This window comes from Theropithecus gelada, chromosome 10, assembly GCF_003255815.1.
Source record: "Theropithecus gelada isolate Dixy chromosome 10, Tgel_1.0, whole genome shotgun sequence".
Taxonomy (NCBI): domain Eukaryota; kingdom Metazoa; phylum Chordata; class Mammalia; order Primates; family Cercopithecidae; genus Theropithecus; species Theropithecus gelada.
In genome coordinates, this window is record NC_037678.1 from 68,304,632 (window position 1) to 68,328,254 (window position 23,623).

The 23,623-nt window shown below is 42.4% G+C and overlaps 1 protein-coding gene across 3 annotated transcripts in view; it reads right to left on the reverse strand.

The window, feature by feature from the left end:
* ITCH (itchy E3 ubiquitin protein ligase) overlaps positions 1-23,623 on the reverse strand; it is a 139,229-nt gene that overhangs the window by 103,308 nt on the left and 12,298 nt on the right. For all 3 annotated transcript variants that reach the window (XM_025399430.1, XM_025399428.1, XM_025399431.1), the window contains exon 3: positions 6,193-6,283. Coding sequence is in view for 1 of the 3 variants with exons in the window: in XM_025399428.1 (XP_025255213.1) it covers positions 6,193-6,262 (70 nt within the window). In the remaining 2 variants the exon portion in view is untranslated. The remainder of the gene's footprint in view (positions 1-6,192; positions 6,284-23,623) is intronic.

Consider the following 23,623-nt stretch of genomic DNA (forward strand, 5'->3'; position numbering starts at 1 on the left):
GCGGGCGCCTGTAGTCCCAGCTACTCGGGAGGCCGAGGCAGGAGAATGGCGTAAACCCGGGAGGCGGAGCTTGCAGTGAGCTGAGATCTGGCCACTGCACTCCAGCCTGGGCAAGACAGTGAGACTCTGCCTCAAAAAAAAAAAAAAAAAAAAGAAGAATCACTTGAACCAGGGAGTCAGAGGTTGCAGTGAGCCAAGATAGCACCACTGCACTCCAGCCTGGCAACACAGCGAGACTCCATCTTAAAAAAAAAAAAAAAAAAACCACACAATTTTTTTAAATTAGTCAAGTCTGGTGGGTGGTACACACCTGTAGTCCTAGCCACTACAGAGGATAAGGTGAGAGGATGCTTCAGCCCAGGAGGTTGAGGCTGCAGTGAGCTGTGATTGTGCCACTATACTCCATCCTGGGTGACAGAGTGACACCCTCATTTAAAAAAAAAAAAAAAAAAAAACAAATGGAGTATCGCTCTGTCACCCAGGCTGGAGTGTAGCGGCACGATCTCGGCTCACTGCAATCTCTGCCTCCCAGGTTCAAGCAATTCTCCTGCCTCAGCCTCCTGAGTAGCTGGGATTATAGGCACATGCGACCACACCTGGCTAATTTTTGTATTTTTTAGTAGAAACATGGTTTCGCCACGTTGGCCAGGCTGTCCTGAACTCCTGACCTCAGGTGATCCGCCTGTCTCAGCCTCCCAAAGTGCTGGGATTACAGGTGTGAGCCACCGTGCCTGGCCAACCCTGTCTCTTAAAATAAATAGCAGCAATCCTTCAAACACCACCTTCTTTCCCAGTGACTCTAGTCAAATATTGATCTCTTTTTCCTGACCAGTTATCCCTTCTTGCCATTAAAATACATGTTGACATTTGTATATTTATTTTTATTTTATTTTTTTTTTTGAGACAGAATTTCGCTCTTGTTGCCCCGGCTGGAGTGCAATGGCGCGATCTCGGCTCGCCGCAATCTCCGCCTCCTTGGTTCAAGCAATTCTCCTGCCTCAGCCTCCCGAGTAGCTGGAATTACGGGTATGTGGCACCATGCCCGGCTAATTTTGTATTTTTACTAGAGACGGGGTTTCTCCATGTTGCTCAGGCTGGTCTCAAACTCCCAACCTCAGGTGATCCGCCCGCCTCAGCCTCCCAAAGTGTTGGGATTACAGGCGAGAGCCACTGCGCCTGGCCTGAGATTTATTTTTTATACTTGCATGTTTATTCCTTCCTTGATTCTAGAAACGCATTGAGGCAGGTTACAATAAAACAAATACTATAACTAACCCATGAAGAGATTAAAACCCACAATGTCATTAAGGAGATTTGTGCAAAATACTTAGTTCTAAGTGTTCTAGCATCAAAACTAAAGAAGTAACTCAATGAATTATGAAGGGCATTTGATTCTATTAAACTTGGCACTTCTGTCTTTTATGCTGTCTGTTTCATATCTAATATGTTTGCTGAACTATTACCCATTATTCATGGTGTGTTTGTTTTTTGCCCTATACTTGAGCACACTCAGAATATTTAGACCCAATTAGCAAGCAATGAGTAAAAAAAAGACAAAGAAAAAGAAAAAAAATTTATTAAAAAAAGAGTATTGAAGGCCAGGCACGGTGGCTCATGCCTGTAATCCCAGCACTTTGGGAGGCAGAGTCTGGTGGATCACCTGAGGTCAGGAGTACAAGACCAGCCTGACCAACATGGTGAAAACCCGTTTTTACTAAAAATACAAAAATTAGTCAGACATGGCAGCAGGTGCCTGTAATCCCAGCTATCCGGGAGGCTGAGGCAGGAGAATTGCTTGAATCTGGGAGGCAGAGGTTGCAGTGAGCTGAGATCATGCCATTGCACTCCAGCCTGGGCAATAAAATGTCTCAAAATAAATAAATAAAAGAATATTTTAGACCTAAGATTTTAAAAATCTGAGATGGGGCTGGGTGAGGTGGCTCACACCTGTAATACCAGCACTTTGGGAGGCTAAGGTGGGTGGATCACCTGAGCCCAGGAGTTTGAGACCAGCCTGGGCAACAGGGCGAAACGCCATCTCTATAAAAAATACAAAAATTAGCCGGGTGTGGTGGCGCACGACTGTAGTTCCAGCTACTCAGAAGGCTGAGGTGGGAGGATCACCTGAGTCTGGGAGATCAAGGTTGCAGTGAGCCATGATCACGCTACTGCACGCCAGCCTGGACAACAAGGTGAGACCCCGTCTCAAAAAGAAAGAAATCTGAAATGTCTATGGATTACGACTTTTTGAGGTGCAATTAGCGTTCATCATCACAGTAAAAAAAAATTCAATAATGATGATAGCAAAGAAGACATTTATGCAAAGAAAAAACTATTAATCATTGTCTCTGAGAATAATTTACTATTTTTTAAAATCAGTAAAAAACAAAATGTCTATTATTTATGTAATCTGAAAAAGTACAGAATGTTTTAAAAGACTGTTCTAGTAAAAACTTTCAACTTTAAGCTGCCAAAAAGAAGTCATAAGAATTCTGGTATGATATAAGTCAGCTACTCAAGCTAGATTGAGGATGGGGACGGAGGGGAAATTGGAATCTGGCCTGAACTAAGAAATAGTAATATCTTTCTTTAAGAAATAGATACTGCTAAGGAAAGAGACCAGTTAGTGAAAAAATTCTACGATGTGGTTACCTTAACACAGTATTACTTTTATATTCAATCGCCTTTAGGTTTTGAGGAAAATAATAATGATATGGTCTGTGACCTATTCATAATCCAGAAGAAGCTATAAGCCAGGCATAGTTGAAACTAAAATACAGAGGATGATAATTGTTCTATAATCAATAAATGCTATCAAATTAAAGGGAGAGAGACTGAGGTTTTCACTGTGTGACAGAAATACATGTATGTCTGAGGAAAATCCAGTGACTCATTCTAGCTAGTACAAATGGTTCACATATAAAGACTTACAGGCCAGGTGGGGTGGCTCACGCCTGTAATCTCTGCACTTTGGGAGGCCGAGGTGGGTGGATCATGAGGTCAGGAGTTCAAGATCAGCCTGGCCAAGGTGGTGAAACCTCGTCTCTATTAAAAATGCAAAAATTAGCCAGGCGTGGTGGCGGGTGCCTGTAACCCCAGCTACTTGGGAGGCTGAGACAGAGAACTGCTTGAACCCTGGGAAGCGGAGGTTGCAGTGAGCCAAGACTGCGCCACTGCACTCCAGCCTGGGCGACAGAGCAAGACTCTGTCTCCAAAAAAAATAAAAAATAAAAAACCTACAAAGAGACCATATATAGACAGAGGGTGAAGGGTCTTAGCTCATACTAAAGAAATTCTATACCATAGTCTAAGAAAAGTACCTAAGGTTTTTGAGCAGGAATGAAACATATTGGATGGCATATTAAGAACATTAATCTGAAAGTGGCACATGAAATGATTAGAGGAAGAAATAAAGACAGATATTAATTAATAGCAACAGAGGTATTAATTTACAATAGCAAACAAAGGATGTGAACAGACATTTCTCCAAAAAAGATACAAAAATGACCAATAAGCACATGAAAAGACAATACCATTAGCCATCAGAGGAGTACAAGCCAAAACCACAATGGGGAGCTGGGTAGGGTGGTGCATGCCTGTAGTCCCAGCTACCCAGAAGGCTGAGGTGGCAGGATCACTTCAGCCCAGAAGTTACAGATTGCAGTGAGCCATGACTGCACGACTACACTCCAGCCTGGGTGACAGAGCAGACTGTCATCTGGTCTCAAAAAAAAACAAAAAATCAAAATTAAATAGACAAAACATACACACACACACACACACACACACACACAGAGTAAAGTACTACTTCACACCCACTAGAATGGCTATCATAAAAAAAGATAATCACTGGCAAGAATGTAGAGAAATCGGAATCCTCATATATTGCTGGTGGGAATGCAAAACGGTGCAGCTGCTTTGAAAAATAATTTGGGACCGCGAGGTGGCTCACGCCTGTAATCCCAACACATTGGGAGGCCAAGGCGGGTGGATCACCTGAGGTCAGGAGTTCGAGACCAGCCCGGCCAACATGGTGAAACCCCCATCTCTACTAAAAATACAAAATTAGCTGCGCATGGTTGTGCGTGCCTGTGGTTCCAGCTACTCAGAAGGCTGAGGCACGAGACTCACCTGAACCCAGGAGGCGGAGGTTGCAGTGAGCCGAGATCACGCCACTGCACTCCAACCTGGGCAAAAGAGCAAAACTCTGTCTCAAAAAGAAAAAAAAAAGAAAATAATAATAATAATAATTCGGAATTCCTCAAAATGCTAATAAACATGGATTCCATATAACCTAGGAATTTCACTCTTAGGTATATACCCAAGAAAACTGAAAACATACATTCTCACAAAAACTTGTTCACAAATGTTTATAGCATTTTTCATAATATCCAAAAAGTAGAAACAACCCAAACATCCCTCAACTGAAGAATGGATTTTTAAAATTTGGTATACTCATACAATAAAATATTATTTAGCAAAAAAAGGAATTAAGTAATGCTACATGCTACAACAAGGATGAACCTTGAAAACAGTCTGCTCAAAGAAGACACAAAAGGCCACACATTGTACAATTCCATTTATATGCAAGATCCAGAATAGGGAAATCTAGAGACAGAAAGATCAGGAGTTGCCTGGGTTTGTGGGTGGATGGGTTAAATGGAGAGTGACTGCTAATGAGTACAGGGCTTCTTTCTGGAAGGACAAAAATTTTTTTTTTTTTTTTTTTGAGACGGAGTCTCGCTCTGTCGCCCAGGCTGGAGTGCAATGGCCGGATCTCAGCTCACTGCAAGCTCTGCCTCCTGGGTTTATGCCATTCTCCTGCCTCAGCCTCCCAAGTAGCTGGGACTACAGGTGCCTGCCAGCTCGCCCGGCTAGTTTTTTTTTTTTTTTTGTATTTTTTAGTAGAGACGGGGTTTCACCGGGTTAGCCAGGATGGTCTCGATCTCCTGACCTCGTGATCCGCCCATCTCAGCCTCCCAAAGTGCTGGGATTACAGGCTTGAGCCACCGCACCCGGCCAAAAATATTTTAAAGTTGATTGTGGTGATGGTTGCACAACTCTGTGAATGTACTTTTGGGGTTCAGAAACTGATATCCCAAAATATGGTGCTTTGACTTGTTGAACTAAAGGAGTCTCTCAAGGTCTCTCTGACCCCTGCAGCTCCCCTCCCTCAATCTTCTTTCTCTCAAAGTATAGCATGAAGTTGTTTTCTGAAGTTCTCTTATCTGCCTAAGTCCAGATCCACCAAAGAAGGAAACAATTACAATTACCTTTGTTCCTTCCTTGAGTTTTCAATAACTAAACTTATATAGCAGGAATATAAAGACTGAAGTCTTTTTTTTTTTTGAGATGGAAACTCGCTCTGTCGCCCAGGCTGGAGTGCAATGGCATGATCTCGGCTCACTGCAACCTCTGCCTCCTAGGTTCAAGCGATTCTCCTGTCTCAGCCTCCCAAGTAGCTGGGATTACAGGTGTGCACCACCACGTGCAGCTAATTTTTTTTATGTTTAACAGACGGGGTTTCACCATGTTGGCCAGGCTGGTCTCAAACTCCTGACCTCAGGTGATCTGCCCACCTGGATCTCCCAAAGTACTGGGATTACAGGCGTGTAATCCCAATAAATGGGTAACCTGTAGGGGATATGAATTATATCTCAATAAAGCTGTTAATACAATACAAAACAAACAAAATAAGCAACTACCCAGGTGCCCATGTTCAAGGAAAAAAAACTGTAAAATATCCAAGAATATTCTACAATAAAAATTACTATCTGTATGTCTTCATTCATTCATTCAGCAAATATTAATTGAGCACCTGACATGTAACAGCCATTAAATATTTTGTTCTCTTAAGATTTTTTTTTTTGAGACAGTCTCACCCTATCACCCAGGCTGGGGTGCAGTGGCGCAATCTCGGTTCATTGCAACCTCCACTTCCCAAGGTCAAGCGATTCTCATGCCTCAGCCTCCGAAGTAGCTGGGACAGCAGGCGTGCACCACTACGCCCAACTAATTTTGTATTCTCCATGTTGGCCTGGCTGATGTCAAACTCCTGGCCTCAAGCGACCCGCCCACCTCAGCCTCCCAAAGTGCTGGGATTACAGTCATGGGCCACCATGCCCAGCCCTCTCAGGATTATTTTTTAATCACATGGGGAAAAATAAAGCTGCCGATGTTTCTAAAACTTACCAGTGATCTGAAGCTGTGATTTCATGGTGAGGCTACCCATTGAACCAAGTTGTGATCCACTGTCAGACATACCACCAATAGGTTGGAAAACCTGAACATGGCAAAGGAGGCAGTGTAAACATCAAAAATTCCCATTAAAAACGTACGTAAATAGTGCTAACCTGGCTATTACTGAAGACAGTGTAACAAAGGCCTTTACATTGCTAAACACAATTTTCAATTCTAGTCTTTATCCTACCTAACTTACTGGCAAAATCTGACATGGCTGTTCATTCCCTTCTCCATGTTTTACTTTCTTCCCTTCAGTTCCCAAGATATATTCTCCAGGTTTGTGTCCTACCACACAGATCGTTCCTTCTCAGTATCCTCTGAAGATTCCTTTTCTTTTCTCCATTATCTTAACACTAACATAACCTACAGCTTAGTTCTTGGTTCCCTCTTTTATCTACACTCATTCCCTTGAGGATATTACCCAGTCCCAAGTAGACAGGACTATAGGTGGGTACCACTATGCTTGCCTAATTTTTTAAATTTTTGGTAGATATGGGATCTCACTATATTGCCCAGGCTGGTTTCAAACTCCTGGGCTCAAGTGATCCTCCCACCTTGACTTCCCAAAGTGCTGGATTACAGCGTGAGCCACCACACCTGGCCAAATTACCCATTTAGAAGTCAATGCTTGTTAGTACTACAGGGGCCAAGACAAGACTTCCCCTTTGCCCCCAGTGAAGGTTCACTGAAAATCATCTGACAAAAGGCAGGCAGATAAATTTGAGAAAAGGCATACATAACTATTAGCATGCATGAGTCGGGGTGGGGTGGATCACAAAATGATCACCCCATCAAGCAATGGGGTACAGATGATTATAACCTGGAGGATATTACCTATCCAGATAGCTTTAAATATCATCTATATAACATGTCCCAAGCAACTTTATTTACTTATTTATTTTTTGGGAAAAACTCTCACTCTGTCACCCAAGCTGGGGTGTTCTGGAGCGCCTCCCGGGCTGGGGGGTCCTTCTGCTTCAGCCTCCTGAGTTGCTGGGACCACTGGTGCACACCACCACTCCCGACCCAGGAGGTCAAGTCCGCAGTGAGCTGTGATCACACCACTGTACTCCAGCCTGGGCAACAGAGGAAGACCCTACCTCAAAAAAGAAGAAATAAGATACAATAAAAAATAAAATTAAACTAAATATACTTGGCACTTACTGTTTGCCAGGTACTTTTGTAAGAAGTACACAAATACAATAAGGCAAACAAAATGCCTTGAAACTGTAAACGCTGTCTTGAGATTTTATGCAAATTTAGGTTTCCATTTAAAAATTTAAATATAAAACAATTATGATGGCTTCTCATTTCTGCAAAAATGAAATGGAACAATAATTAATTCCTACTGAGATGAACCCTATAAAATCCAACCTACCTCATTCTGTGCTTACATACAAAAATGCTCGAAGCTAAAATTTGGTCTCAACCATAGGGACTAGCTCATTTTCTTGGCATAATACATATATTTTTTCCTTTACCTTGTTTATTTAAATTGCACTATTTCAAATGAGATGTTTTATAAACAAAATCTGCTAAAAGAACCCTTTTATTTTAAAAATGAAAGGTAAACAGCATAAAGTCATTAGTAGTCATCCATAATATATTAAGAAATGAGATGTAACCTAAAAGCCTTTTAACACCATATTGCACAAGATATTATTCTGATTCAAATGGCTTGTTATGAGAAGGGTCCTCAAAAACATTATAACACATTATGTACACGTATTACTCCCTCCTCAATATCCAAAAGCCTGTTTGCCATAGAACGACAATATCAAAAAAAGTAAATTAAGGGGCAGTGAGAAAAGTCCAATATCTAGGTGCTGATATTCTGCATGATAAAGGTACTCATCTCCATCAACAGTCACTCATCTCCACTAACGATTTATTGCAAGAAAATGCCCTTTCTAATAGTACAGTATAAACTATTCTAAATATAAATTAACATTAATTACAAAGTCGCAAAAAATTTTAGATCTCTACAAAAATGAAGTATATTTTAAAAACTAAAATTAACTTCATGTAGAAAAGATTAATGAAAGCATAGCCTGCAAATATTTTTAAGAACAATGACTCTCCAGATAATTACAGAGAATCATTATGGTAGAATTGTGAGGTGCTCTGCCAAAAACATGCTAGTAATTTCAATAATTTATGTACATATACATACTAGTTTTACATAACTAAAATTCACCGAGCATTTTAAATTCTTGAAAAGAATAAAAATTGCTATTTGCATAATATCAAAAAATTAGAAGCAACCTATATTATCAATTGGCATATGTTAAATAAATCACATATTCATACCACAGAATAGATTACTATGCAGGTATCAAAATAAGTAACTTATTAATGACTGAAATTGAAAGATCCCAAGAACATCTTTAAAGTTGCAGAATAGCATACATGAGTTGGGGTGGGGTGGATCACAAAATGATCACCCCATCAGTATGTACAGTATGATATTATTTTTGCAAACTAAAACACTATATACTCCTATGAGTACAAATACTTATAAATAAACACAGAAAAAGTATACATTCCATTGAGGAGGAGGGCACCTGTATACTCAAGTAGGTGGTCACAGGGAACTGCAGTTTTGTATGTATTGTTTGAAGTTCTAGAAGTGAAACATGTATCATTGTTGACTTGTACAATTTTAAAAACAGCATAAAACAGAGTAGAAAAAACAGATAATCTACACTTCAAGTCCCATCCTCTCCCCTGAGAGCCAAACTCTTAGGTTTCACTATCACTTACAACTGCATACATGGTTAAAATGATTAAATCTAAGCCGGGCATGGTGGCTCACTCCTGTAATCCCAGCACTCTGGGAGGCCAAGGCGGGTGGATCACCTGAGGTCAGGAGTTCAACACCAGCCTGGCCAACATGTTGAAACCCCATCTCTAGTAAAAATACAAAAAATTAGCTGGGCCTGGTGGTGGATGCTTATAATTCCAGCTACTCGGAAGTCTGAGGCAGGAGAATCGCTTCAACCCGGGAGGTAGTAAGCCAAGATTGCGCCATTGCACTCCAGCCTGGGCAACAAGAACAAAAAAAGACTGAATCTAGGCCGGGCACAGAGGCTTACGCCTGTAATCCCAGCACTTCGGGAGGCTGAGGTAGGCGGATCACCTGAGGTCAGGAGTTTGAGACCAGCCTGGCCAACATAGTGAAACCTCGTCTCTACTAAAAATACAAACATTAGCCAGGTACGGTGGCACACGCTTGTAATCCCAGCTACTTGGGAGGAAAAAAGAAAAAAATTATTCTTGTCCGTTCTGTACCATGTATTACAGGAGACATTATAGCATGGTAATTACGTATGCAAACAGTGAAGTTAGACAAATCTAGATAAACATTCCGGAACTGTTATCCTGTGAACTTGAGCAAATTACTGAATTTCTCTGAGCCATGCTTTCTTCATCCATAAATGTAGATAATTTATAATTTATAGTTTCATTGTAAAGACTGAGAGAGTATCTGTAGAATTAAAGACAGTTGTAGGAAAACTGCCTGCTGCATGGCAAGAGTGATGCCATCTTGAAGTGAAACTATCATGCTGACCAATTTTTTTTTTATTTTTTGGAGACAGAGTCTCACTCTGTCGCCCTGGCTGGAGTGCAGTGGCACGGTCTTGGCTCACTGCAACCTCCACTTCCCAGGTTCAAGTGACTCTCCTGCCTTAGCTTCCCGAGTAGCTGGGACTACAGGCACCCGCCACCACACCTGGCTAATTTTTGTATTTTTAGTAGAGATGGGGTTTCACCATGTTGGCCAGGCTGGTCTCAAACTCCTGACCTCAAATGATCCACCCACCTAGGCCTCCCAAAGTGCTGGGATTACAGGCGTGAGCCACTGTACCTGGCCCTGACCAATGTTTGTTTCCTGCATACCAAGGTGTTCTTCAGCAAGGACTTTAACCAATGCCTGTAACATACATAACCCCTTATAAAGATGCTTATCTAACCTCCCCAGTGGTCAGAGTTTCAGTAAGAAAGTCTGAAACGGCCGGGCGCGGTGGCTCAAGCCTGTAATCCCAGCACTTTGGGAGGCCGAGGCAGGCGGATCACGAGGTCAGGAGATTGAGACCATCCTGGCTAACCCGGTGAAACCCCGTCTCTACTAAAAAATGCAAAAAAACTAGCCGGGCGTGGTCGCGGGTGCCTGTAGTCCCAGCTGCTCGGGAGGCTGAGGCACGAGAATGGCATGAACCTGGGAGGCGGAGCTTGCAGTGAGCTGAGATCCGGCCACTGCACTCCAGCCTGGGCGACAGAGTGAGACTCTGTCTCAAAAAAAAAAAAAAAGTCTGAAACATGACCACCTGCACATTACCCTAAAGGCTAGCTAAATAATGGACACCTTCTAGTAGTTGTAGGGATCTACTATCTCATGGCCAACCAAGACATCACTTCTGTTCCTAAGTTTCTACTGAATATGTTTTTCTAAGAAACTGGATTTCTTAGTCTCTTTCCCATTTTCTTGCTGTTAATCTTTTTCACCCTCAAGTGTTTCTCTTCTGTAGCATCTAGTCTGCAGTTCCATTTCCCACAAAGTCAAAATTAATGACTAAAATCTGCATATTCTTACTGCATTGTTACTCACATAGAATGTCATCAATTTTTATAATTCTAATTACAGTTAGTTCTTGCCCAACAACTGGTTTGAACTGCACAGATCCACTTATATGCAGCCTTTTTTCAACCACACACAGATTGAGGCCAGGAGCAGTGGCTCACACCCATAATCCCAACACTTTGGAAGGCTGAGCAGGAAGGGTCGCTCGAGCCCAGAAGGTTGAAACCAGTGTGGGCAACATAGTGAGACTTCATTTCTATTTAATTAAAAAATGTTAAAAAATAATAAAAAATAAAAATAAAAAACACCGACTGAAAATACAGTACTCATGGGATGTGAAACCCACGTATATGGAAAGGACTTTTCACAAATGCAGGTTCCACAGGGCGTACTTCAGAGCATGCACTGATGTGGTTATATGTGGTGGTCCCAGAAGCAATCCCCACACATACCAAGGGATGATTGTATTTACATTATGGGTCTCTCTTAGATTTTCATTTTAAGTTCTAGGACAGCAAAAGTGCTCTTATCTTTATCTCTTGTTTTCTGTTATAAGGGGACTAAAGCGAAACTTTATGCATTATGTTTTCATTTGTTGCTTTTGTGTTATCTTCATAGATCTAAGAACAAAAAATATTCTTTGTAACTTCACATTCATAATTAGAGACTCTTTTGAATAGGCTATTAGTGCTCTCATTTAGGGGAGAAATGTCAGACAGTGGTAGGTTTTTTGGATTGTAATAGACACTTTTAAGCCTTTATATGTCTCGGTAAGAAAGATGTCCTAAATTCAAGTCCTTTTGAGGAGTTAGAGAAAACTTTGCCCTGAGTATCGTAACTTTTTTGTGTTTGTTTATTGGTTGGACAGATATGTGAGAGCAAAATCCTGTCTCTACAAAAAATAAAAATAAATTAGCTGGATGTGGTGGCATGTGCCTGTTGTCCCAGTTAACTGGGAGGCTGAGGCACAAAGATTGCCAGAGACCAGCAGGTAGAGGCTGCAGTGAGCTGTGATCAGGCCACTGAAATCCATCTTGGGTGACAAAGCAAGATCTCATCTCAAAAAAAAAAAAAAAGAAAAGAAAGTAAGCAAGATTTAAAAACAAACAAGCAAAAAAACAAACTAAAAGCCTTCAGAAGACCAGCCTGGGCAATACAGTGAGACCCCCATCTCTACAAAAAATTTAAAAATTAGCCAGGTGCAGTGGTGCATGCCTCTAGTCCCAGCTACATGGGAGACCAAACTGGGAGTACCACTTGAACTCAGAAAGTTGAGGCAGCAGTGAACCATGACTGCACCTCTGCATTCCAGCCTGGGCAACACAGTGAGACTTTGTCTCAAAAAAAAGAAAAAAAAAAAAAAGTCTTCACAAGTACAGTGGTATGCAATCTATAGCTTTACTTAGCACTGTAAACCATTGTGACTAGAACCAATGAAGATACAGTTTGAATCTAAATCATGGCTGGTGCTGAGGCTCATACCTATAATCCCAGCACTTTGGGAGGCTGAGGTGGGCAGATCACAAGGTCAAGCGATCGAGACCATCCTGGCCAACATGGTGAAACCCTATCTCTACTAAAAATACAAAAATCATCCAGGCATGGTGGCAGGCAGCTGTAATCCCAGCTACTCAGGAGGCTGAGGCAGGAGAACTGCTTGAACCCGGGAGGTGGAGGTTACAGTGAGCTGAGATCATGCCACTGCACTCCAGTCTGGGTGACAGAGCGAGACTCCATCTCAAAAAAAAAAAAAAAAATCTAATAATATTTTAAAACTCTATTACCTATTAGTCTGTCAGTTACAAAGAAACTCAAAACAGGGTCTTGCTCTGTTGCCTATGCTAGAGTGCAGTAGTGTGATCAAGCTCACTGCAGCCTCAACCACCTGGGCCGAAACAATCCTCCTGCCTCAGCCTCCTGAGTAAATGAGAATAACAGCCACATACCACAGGCTCATCTAATTTTTTATTGGGAGATAGAGACAGGGTCTCACCATGTTGCCCAGGCTAGTCTCGAACTCCTGGGCTCAAGTAAGCGATCCTCCTGCCTTGGCCTCCCAAAGTGGTGGGATTACAAGGATAAGCCACTGTGCCCAGCTGGGTCAATTCTTAGCACTTTATAATCTTTTTTTTTTTTTTTTGAGACAGAGATTCACTCTGTCGCCCAGGCTGGAGTGCAGTGGCGCAATCTCCCCTCACTGCAACCTCCGCTTCCTGGGTTCAAGCAATTCTCCTGCCTCAGCCTCCCTAGTAGCTGGGATTACAGGCGTGCACGACATCCAGCTAATTTTTTTTGTATCTTTAGTAGAGATGGGGTTTTGCCATGTTGACCAGGCTGGTCTCAAATGCCTGACCTCAGGTGATCTGCCTGCTTTAGCCTCCCGAAGTGCTGAGATTACAGGCGTGAGCCACCACGTCTGGCCTATAAATCATTTATTTTGAGTAATGTTTACTGCTACACTAAAAAAATGTGACAAAATGCCCAATGTAGAAAGAAGGTGCTAAAACACAGCCAGAGGTAAAATTAACCTTAACATCTTCCTGAAAAGGCAGTGGAAACAAAAATGTGGAAAGGGATAGACATACTTCAGAAGATTATTTCAGCAATATCTTGTCTCTTAACCAACAAACATTTATAGCCTTATTTTAAATATGTATCTTATTAATAGAGAAATTATTAAACAGGATATTATAAAATCTGCTTGGTTTATTTTCAGAAATAACACATTCAACATAATCAGCTATTTTTATAGGCCACATCTATTGTGACTTAGAAAACCTTTAAGTAATTTAATATAGCCCTATATTTTCTTAAAAGAATCCAACAAAATGACATTTCAGAAGACGCGAAAAAACCAATAAGGAGAAAAACTCCTTGTGGCAGAAAGTCCAGAGTTCAAAGAGCTAAAGTTTATAGTGGTATTCAGAGAACTAAAACCTAATGAAGTCAAACTCTCAAATAATCTTACTATAAAATACATAAGCATGTGTGGTAAGTTAGAAATACATACTGAGTAGTATGTCCCCCTTGGACAGGGCCACTCTGCCATGTTCTCAAACCACTACTCAAGTGAAAAACTAGATCCCATTATTTAGGGGCACAGTAGCAAAGACTAGCTAGAAAGAACACAGGTACATTTTTAGATCCCATTCTCCACTAATAAACACAAAGGAGCTTAGCCAGGTGTGGTGGCAGGCGCCTGTAATCCCAGCTACTTGGAGGCAGAGACTGTCATGAGCCGAGATCGCACCACTGCACTTCAGCCTGAGCGAGAGATCAAGACTCTGTCTCAAAAAAAAAAAAAAAAGGAGCTGACTTTGGTGTATGGGCTACTGAAGGTATTGGCAGAAGGAATAAAAGTTTATTTAGGTTGGAGCAGAGGGTAAATACCCATTTCCATAATTTAATTTCTCAGCAAAGCTAGTGGGAATAAACCCAAAATCCCTCATGATAGGGAAAGTGGTTGCTTTCCTATTTACTAGAGAAAATTGACTTAACAATTGACTTAACAAGGAGGTAGAATATGAACCATTATCCACACATAACAGTGACACTTTGGTTCTGAACATCACACAATGATCTCAGAACACTAAAAGCTCCTTTCCCATTTTCCAACCAAATATATCAATATGGATTCTAAAGCATATGCAAAAAAGGACAATTACATTATTCAAAGAGAAAAAGAGGAAGCTACAACTTTTAAGGTTCAACAGTATAAACACAGAGTTTAAGGAAATTGGCACCAGGATCTAACTTTTGGCATTCATTTGCTGGTTTGAACTCTGTATCTAATATTCCAGAAGGTGATTTCTTCCCCTTTCTGACAAACAGCTTTCTGACAAACATGTCAAAATTAACTATTATTACAAGTTGTTTCTAGCTTTGACTATTGCTAGAGTTTAAAGCATTTGCCACAACAAATATAAATATTGTTGTACTACTATAAGTTTTGTTCTCTTGCAAACAATGCTTGTGTGAAATTACACACCTAATTAAATATAATGTTGAATTTCCTGGCTCTAAGGAATCCTTGTTTCTGGCCAGAGGTGGTGATTCATGCCTGTAATTCCAGCACTTTGCAAGGCCGAGGTGAGCGGATCACCTAAGGTCAGGAGCTCGAGACCAGCCTGGCCAACATGGTGACACCGTCTCTACTTAAAAAAAAAAAAAAAAATTAGCTGGGCGTAGTGGCATGTGCCTACTGTAGTCCCAGCTCCTCGGTAGGCTGAGGCAGGAGAATGGCTTGAATCTGAGAGGCAGAGGTTACAGTGAGCTGAGATCACGTCACTGTACTCCAGCCTGAGCGACAGAGTGAGACTCAGTCTTAAAAAAAAAAAAAAAAAATTGTTTCTGACCATCTCTTAATATCCATACATTCTCAAAATATAAGACCCTAATAGCTGGCCGCGGCGGCTCACGCCTGTAATCCCAACACTTTGGGAGGCCGAGGCGGGCGGATCACGAGGTCAGGAGATCGAGACCAACCTGGCTAACACAGTGAAACTCCGTCTTTGCTAAAAATACAAAAAAAAAATTAGCCAGGCGTGATAGTGGGCGCCTGTAGTCCCAGCTACTTGGGAGGCTGAGGCAGGAGAATCACTTGAACCCAGGAGGCAGAGCTTGCAGTGAGCTGAGATCCCATCACTGCACTCCAGTCTAGGCGACAGAGTGAGACTCCGTCTCAAAAAAAAAAAAAAAAGAAAAAAAAAAAAGACCCTAATATCCACCATGCCTCATCCTTCCAGCAAACTTTCCTCAGATCATTTATAAACATTATTTAAGAATTACAGGCGGCTGGGCACGGTGGCTCATGCTTGTAATCCCAGCACCTTGGGAAGCTGAGGCAGGTGGATCACAAGGTCAGGAGTTCAAGACCAGCCCGGCCGAGATGATCAAACCCCATCTCTACTAAAAATACAAAAATGAGCCAGACATGGTGGCGCATGCCTGTAATCCCAGCTACTCAGGAGGCTGAGGCAGAGAACTGCTTGAACCCGGGAGACGGAGGTTGCAGTGAGACAAGATCGCGCCACTGCACTCTAGCCTGGGCGACAGAGTAAGACTCCGCCTCAAAAAAAAAAGAAAAAGAATTACAGGCCTTGGCTGGTCCAACTGTACTGGTTTTTACAACTAACTGATCACAACAAGTTACAGATTTCTTTGTTCCTTCTCCACTCGCACTGCTTCACGTGACTTAAAAAAAAAAAGGTCAGACGCAGTGGCTCACGCCTGTAATCCAAGCACTTTGGGAGGCTGAGGCAGGCATCACCTGAGGTCAGGAGTTTGAGAGCTGTCTGACCAACATGAAGAAATCCCGTCTCTACTATAAATACAAAATTAGCCGGGTGCAGTGGTGCATGTCTGTAATCCCAGATACTCGGGAGGCTGAGACAGGAGAAATCACTTGAACCCAGGAGGTGGAGGCTGCAATGAGCTGAGATTGTGCCACTGCACTGCAGCCCAGGCAACAAGAGTGAAAACTCCGTCTCAAAAAAAAAAGAATTACAGACCAGTCCTGGTGGCTCATGCCTGTAATCCCAGCACTTTGGGAGGCTGAGGTGAGAGGATCGCTTGAGTCTAGGAGTTCTGAGACCAACCTGGCCAACACAGTGAAACCCCATTTCTATTTTATATACATATAAAATAGCCGGGCACGGTGGCTCATCCCTGTAATCCCAGCACTTTGGGAGGCTGAGGCAGGTGGATCACCTGAGGTCGGGAGTTCGAGACCAGCCTGACCAACATGGAGAAACCCCGTCTCTACTGATAATACAAAATTAGCTGGGAGTGGTGACACAGACCTGTAATCCCAGCTACTAGGGAGACTGAGGCAGAATTACTTGAACCTGGGGTGGCAGAGTTTGCAGTATGCTGAGATCACGCCACTGCACTCTAGCCTGGGTGACAAGGCAAGACTCCATCTCAAGAAAAGAAAAAAGAATTATCAAGTAAACTGGAAGTCAATACTGGGTTACTGAGTAATATGCATACGCACTTTATCAACAAAATTCATGCATTTTCCTTAAAAGGAGCCAAAAAAGCATTGTTATTCAGATTGTGTCAAAAACCTAGAATAAAATGACACAACTAAGACCTTATACCCAAGAGCCCTCAATACTAGGAAGGGGAGAGGAATCAAATTACCACCTACCTATTAGGAAACAAACAGGATTATGAAAGCAAAGTCTATTCTACATTCCAATTTGAGTCTGTAGATTTTCACCTTAGTATTCTATCCCAAGATTAGCCCCTCCGATTAAATTCAAAAGGAAACAGAGTAAAAATATTATTCCAAAGAAGGCAGAATACCACATACATCTTATTTGTTCTCACAGGTAAACAAATGGAAGTCTAAGAAAGTTTATTGATTGCCCAGTAAGGCAAAGATTTTTATAGATATGACACCAAATGTATAATTCATTAAAGAAAACAACTGAGAAACTGAGTGTATTGAGTTTTTCTTTTTTTTTTGAGAGACAGGAATTTGCTCTGTTGACAGGGCTAAGGTATAGTGGTGGGATCACGGCTCACTACACCCTGGAACTCCTGGGCTCAAGGGATCCTACTGCCTCATTCAATAGCTGGGACTACATACAGGAACACACGCCGGGCACGGTGGCTCACGTCTGTAATCTCAGCACTTTGGGAGGCCAAGGCGGGCAGATCACAAGGCCAGGAGTTTGAAACCAGTCTGGCCAACATGGCGAAACCCCGTCTCTACTAAAAATATAAAAAATTAGCCGGGCATGGTGGCATGCGCCTGTAATCCCAGCTACCCGGGAGGATGAGGCAGGAAAATCACTTGAACTCAGGAGGCGGAGGCTGCAGTGAGCAGAGATCGCGCCATTGCACTCCAGCCTGGGCTACAAAGCAAGACTCCATCTCAAAAAAAAAAAAAAAAATTCACCGGGCATGGTGGCACACACCTGTAGTCCCAGCAGGAGAATCACTTGATCCTGGGAGGCGGAGGTTGCAGTAAGCCGAGATTGTGCCACCACACTCCAGCCTGGGCAACAGAACAAGACTCCATCTCAAAAAACAAAACAAAACAAAAACACAGGTACACACCACCACATCCAGATAGTTGTTTTTTTGTTTCGTTTTGTTTTGTTTTTGTAGATATGGGGGTCTCACGTTGTTGGCCAGGCTGGTCTCCAACTCCTGGGCTCAAGTGATCCTCTCACCTCAGCCTCCCAAACTGCTGGGATTACAGGCGCACGCCACCATGCCCCGACTTAAGTACGTCTTCTAAAGAGTTGAAGTTCCAGACAGGCGCAGTGGCTCACACTGGTAATCCCAGCACTTCGGGAGGCCAAGGCGGGTAGATTACTCGAGACCAGGAGTTCAAGACCAGCCTGGCTGACATGGTGAAACTCCGTCTCCATTAAAAATACAAAAATTACCCAGGTGCAGTGACACAGACCTGTAATCCCAGCTACTCGGGAGGCTGAGGCAGGAGAATCTCCTGCACCCAGGAGGTGGAGATTACAGTGAGTCATGATCGTGCCACTGCACTCCAGCCTGGGTGACAGAGTGAGACTCTGCCTCAAAAATAAATTTAAAAAGAGTCAAAGTTTCTAATTTTGATTGCACTCAACTTCTTGGGAAAGGCATGGTGGCTCACACCTGTGATCACAGCACCTTAGGAGGGTAAGGCAGGAAAATCACCTGAGCCCAGGATTTCGACCAGCCTGGGCAACAGTATAAGACCCCATCTCTATTTTTGAAAAAAAGGACATCATTAAAAAAATGGAAAGACAAGCAATAGGTTAGGAGATAAAATCTGCAAAACATGTATCTGATAAAGGAGTTGTATCCAGAATTTAAATAAACTCTTACAACTAAGACAAACAACCCAAGCAAAGTGGATTTCCTAAGGCCAGAACAGAAGATGTGGCCCAAAACTAGTATCTCTAGCATAGTTCAATGTTAATTTCATGATTTAAAATCATAGTTCACAGCAAAAAAGATAACATTTAACTGCAGAACAAATGAAAACAAAAAATATGTCATTGCTGTAGTCCTTCAAAAACTTACTAAAATATATACAATGAAATATTATTCAGCATTAAAAAGGAATAAAATTCTGACACATGGTACAACATGAAATCTGAAGACATTATGCTAAGTGAAATACACCAGACGCAAAAGGACAAATATTGGCCAGGCCCAGTGGCTCATGCCTGTAATTCCAGCGGAGGCAGACGGATCACAAGGTCAAGAAATGGAGACCATCCTGGTCAACATCGTGAAACCCTGTCTCTATTAAAAATACAAAAATTAGCTGGGCGTGGTGGCGCACGCCTGTAGTTCCAGCTACTCAGGAGACTGAGGCAGGAGAATCGCTTGAACCTGGGAGGCAGAGGTTGCAGTGAGCTGATATCCAGCCACTGCACTCCAGCCTGCGCCACACAGCGAGACTCCGCCTCAAAAAAAAAAAAAAAAAAAAAAATGGGGGCTGGGCGCAGTGGCTGACACCTGTAAACCCAGCACTTTGGGAGGCCGAGAGGGGTGGATCACGAGGTCAGGAGATCAAGACCATCCTGGCTGACACAGTAAAATCCTGTCTCTACTAAAAATACAAAACGAAATTAGCCGGGCATGGTGGCAGGTGCCTGTAGTCCCAGCTACTCAGGAGGCTGAGGCAGGAGAATGGCATGAATCCAGGAGGCGGTGCTTGCAGTGAGCGGAGATCGTGCCAGTGCACTCCAGCCTGGGTGACAGAGCGAGACTCCATCTCAGGGAAAAAAAAAAAAAAAAAAGGACAAATATTGTATGACTCCACTTTTACCATGAGGTGCCTAGAATAGTTGAATTCACAGAGACAGAAAACAGAATAGTAGTTACCAGGGCAGGGAGGAGGTGAAATGGAGAATTATTGTTTTATAGGTACAAGTTTCAGTTCCGGATGATGAAAAAGTTAGAGACTGATAGTGGTAATGGTGGCATAACAAGGTAAATGTACCTAATGTCACTGAACTGAAGACTTAACAATACTTAAATGGTAAATTGTATGTAATGCATATTTTACCACAATAAAAAAACTAAGATATTTTCCTAATTTTCTTTGTCCCTTAGAGATGAAAACGTCAATTTCTATATACAATCAACTAGCCAGGCAGAATGAACAGGCTTCATTCTCCATTCCCTTCCAAAACCTCAGAAAAAATGAAATAAAGGAATAAAAATTATAAACCCCCAAGGGCAAAAACAAAGGGAGAGAAGATGATAGCAGAGAGATGCAAGCAACATTCTGGATAATGAAAAGCAGCAGCAGCAGGGTTCTGCACATTTCAATATATACAGAATATAGTTTTTTTTTTTTTTAGACGGAGTCTCGCTCTGTCGCCCAGGCTGCAGTGCAGTGGCCAGATCTCAGCTCACTGCAAGCTCCACCTCCCGGGTTCACGCCATTCTCCTGCCTCAGCCTCCCGAGTAGCTGGGACTACAGGTGCCCGCCACCTCGCCCAGCTAGTTTTCTGTATTTTTTAGTAGAGACGGGGTTTCACCATGTTAGCCAGGATGGTCTCGATCTCCTGACCTCGTGATCCACCCTTCTCGGCCTCCCAAAGTGCTGGGATTACAGGCTTGAGCCACCGCACCCGGCCAGAATATACTTTTTAATTAAGACCTATAGTAAATATCTTTCCTCCAAAAAACTTAACAGAAAAAAATGATCTGTGTGTTTGCTTCAGCAACACATATACTAAAAAATTAGAACACAGAGGTTAGCATATCCTCTAAGCAAGGATAAGGTGAAAATTCACCAAGTGTTCCATATTTTTAGATAAATAAATAATCCAGAATCTTCTTTTGACTACTGACTTTCCACAGAAGCAAATGCAGTTAATCTCTCTCACACGTTATTTTCCTTCCCATTTCCAAAACAGAGCTATAATTAAATGAACCACCTAAAAATCCCTTTTAATTGCAGAACAAATGAATTCCAAAAACTAGGTTAGACCATCCTTCAAGAATAAAAGCAAAATGCCTTTTTCATTAAATGAAATTTAGATTTAGCTCATTTGACCCTACTGCTGCATCTCTATGACAGAGGCAATTTTCTGTACTTTTTTAAAGGCCCAGTTCAGTATTTTTATTCATCTGTGAGAAAAACTTTGCTATATCTCAAATATTCTTTTTTTTTACATATCTTTTTTTTTTGAGGCGCAGTTTCTCTCATCATCCAGGCTGGAGTACAATGGCATGATCTCCGCTCGCTGCAGCCTCTGCCTCCTGGGTTCAGCAATTCTCCAGCCTCAGCCCCCCGAGTATCTGAGATTACAGGCGTGCCACCACCACACTCGGCTAATTTTTTTGGTATTGTTAGTACAGACGGGGTTTCACCATGTTGGCCAGGCTGCTCTCGAACTCCTGACCTCAGATGATCCTTCCGCCTTGGCCTCCCAAAGTGCTGGGATTACAGGCGTGAGCCACCGCACCCAGCCTACATCTCTTTTTAATACATATCTCAGATATTCTTAATACTCAGACTATACCTAACACACTATTCACCTTACTTGCGAAAAGTCTTTAAAATAATGACATTTTGTATTTGGCCAAGAATAAGGAATAACTTCCCAGGTATGTAAAAAACAAAAAATAAAAAAGTTTCATAAGTATAAACAGAACAAAATCTAAATCTTATTTTAAAAATAACATTCTAAAAATAATTTTCTCAGGTTATGTAGAACAAACATATTCCACCTTTCTACAACATTTATTGGTTTCTTCAAACATTCTGAATCATAATTTTTTTTTTTTTTTTTTTTTTGAGACAGCGTCTCACTCTGTTGCCTAGGCTGGAGTACTGTGGTACAATCACAGGTCAATCACCGCAGCCTTGACCTCCCGGGACCAGGTAATCCTTCCACCTCAGCCTCCTGGGTAGCTGGGACTACAGGCGCACACGCCACCATGCCCAGCTAATTTTTTGTGTTTTTCGTTGAGACAGGGTTTCTCCATGTTGCCCAGGCTGGTCTCAAATACCTGGGCTCAAGGGATATGCCTGCCTTGAACTCTCAAAGTGCTGGCATTACAGGCGTGAGCCACCGCGCCCAGCCATATCAGTTACATCAAGTTGCTGTAGCAAAATTCTACATCTTTCTAAGAGCAAGCCATTTGTCATTGTTTCCAAACCTTGGTAAATATGAAAATTCAATGTATAAACTAAGGTCTAATGAAATATACCAGAGGTTAACCGAGATCACCAAAAACCCCAAACAAGAAATGTGATGAGCAATTGCGCTACTTTGGTGGTTTTTCTTTTTGAGACAAGGTCTCGCTCTGTCGCCCAGGCTGGAGTGCAGCAGCTCGATCTCGGCTCACTGCAACCTCTGCCTCCCGGTTTCCAGCAATACTCATGCCTCAGCCTCCCAAGTAGCTAGGACTACAGGAATGCGCCACCATGCCCGGCTAATTTTTTATATTTTTAGTAGGCACAAGGTTTCGCCATGTTGGCCAGGATGGTCTCAAACTCCAGCCTCAAGTGATCCACCCACCTCAGCCTCCCAAAGTGCTGGGATTACAGGTGTGAGCCTCCATGCCTGACCTGGCTTTTCCTTCTCTTCTACTTGTGAAAGCTGGGAAATCATGAGAATATGCACATAATCCATCAACAAGGAAACTGTTGGGACTGAGTAAGGGATAAAGCAAGATTCACAACATGAAAAAAGGAATATAGCCTGTACACAATATCTTCCCATATCCCAGTTTTTACAAAAGTCAATAGAGAAAAAGCTTTCAAAATTGGCCCTCTTTGATGCAATCTTTTGTCTCTTATACAAGCTTTTCCCCCTTTATTTTCATTCCTACTGACACCTCCATGCCTAGTCTCCCTGCCTCCAACCATAGTAAATACGACAGACTTCAATTTTGCCAAATAAATCTTCACAAAATACCATTTAATCCTATCAGCCAATAGGTCTCAAGGTTATTCAAAATAAGAGGCTTGACTCTATTCAACTTTTCAAAACTTTTGCCTATTACCAGGCTCACACAAACACTCTAAAATTAAACTCCACCCCCTGAAGTCCATTCCTGCCTCCGTACCTTGGCATATTCTGAATAACTAAATAACTTCCCTCCTTCTATCTGCCTTAATAATTATTCTACGTACCTCTCATTCAGCACTAGACTGCTTTGAGGTATTGAACTGTTTTATTTATTTATTTGTTTGTTTGTTTATTTATTTATTTATTTATTTATTTTATTTATTTTTTTTTTTGAGACGGAGTCTTGCTCTGTGCCCCAGGCTGGAGTGCAGTGGCGCGATCTCGGCTCACTGCAAGCTCCGCCTCCCGGGTTCACGCCATTCTCCTGCCTCAGCCTCCCGAGTAGCTGGGACTACAGGCGCCCGCCACCTCGCCCGGCTAATTTTTCTTGTATTTTTAGTAGAGACGGGGTTTCACCGTGTTAGCCAGGATGGTCTCGATCTCCTGACCTCGTGATCCGCCCGTCTCGGCCTCCCAAAGTGCTGGGATTACAGGCTTGAGCCACCGCGCCCGGCCTGTTTATTTATTTTTGAGACAGGGTCTCACTCTGTTGCCCAGACTAGAGTGTAGTGACATGATATCAGTGCAGCGACATGAGCTCACTGCAGCCTCAACCTCCAGGGCTTAAGCAACCCTCACACTTCAGCTGGGACAACAAGCGCACACCACCATCATGCCTGGCTAATTTTTGTGGGGCTTTTTTGTAGAGACAGGGTTTCGCCATGCTGCCCAGGCTGGTTAAATCTTTATGTGGGTAAGAACTTTCTTCTCAGACGGCAGAGACCATGGGTTATGCTGCAGAAAG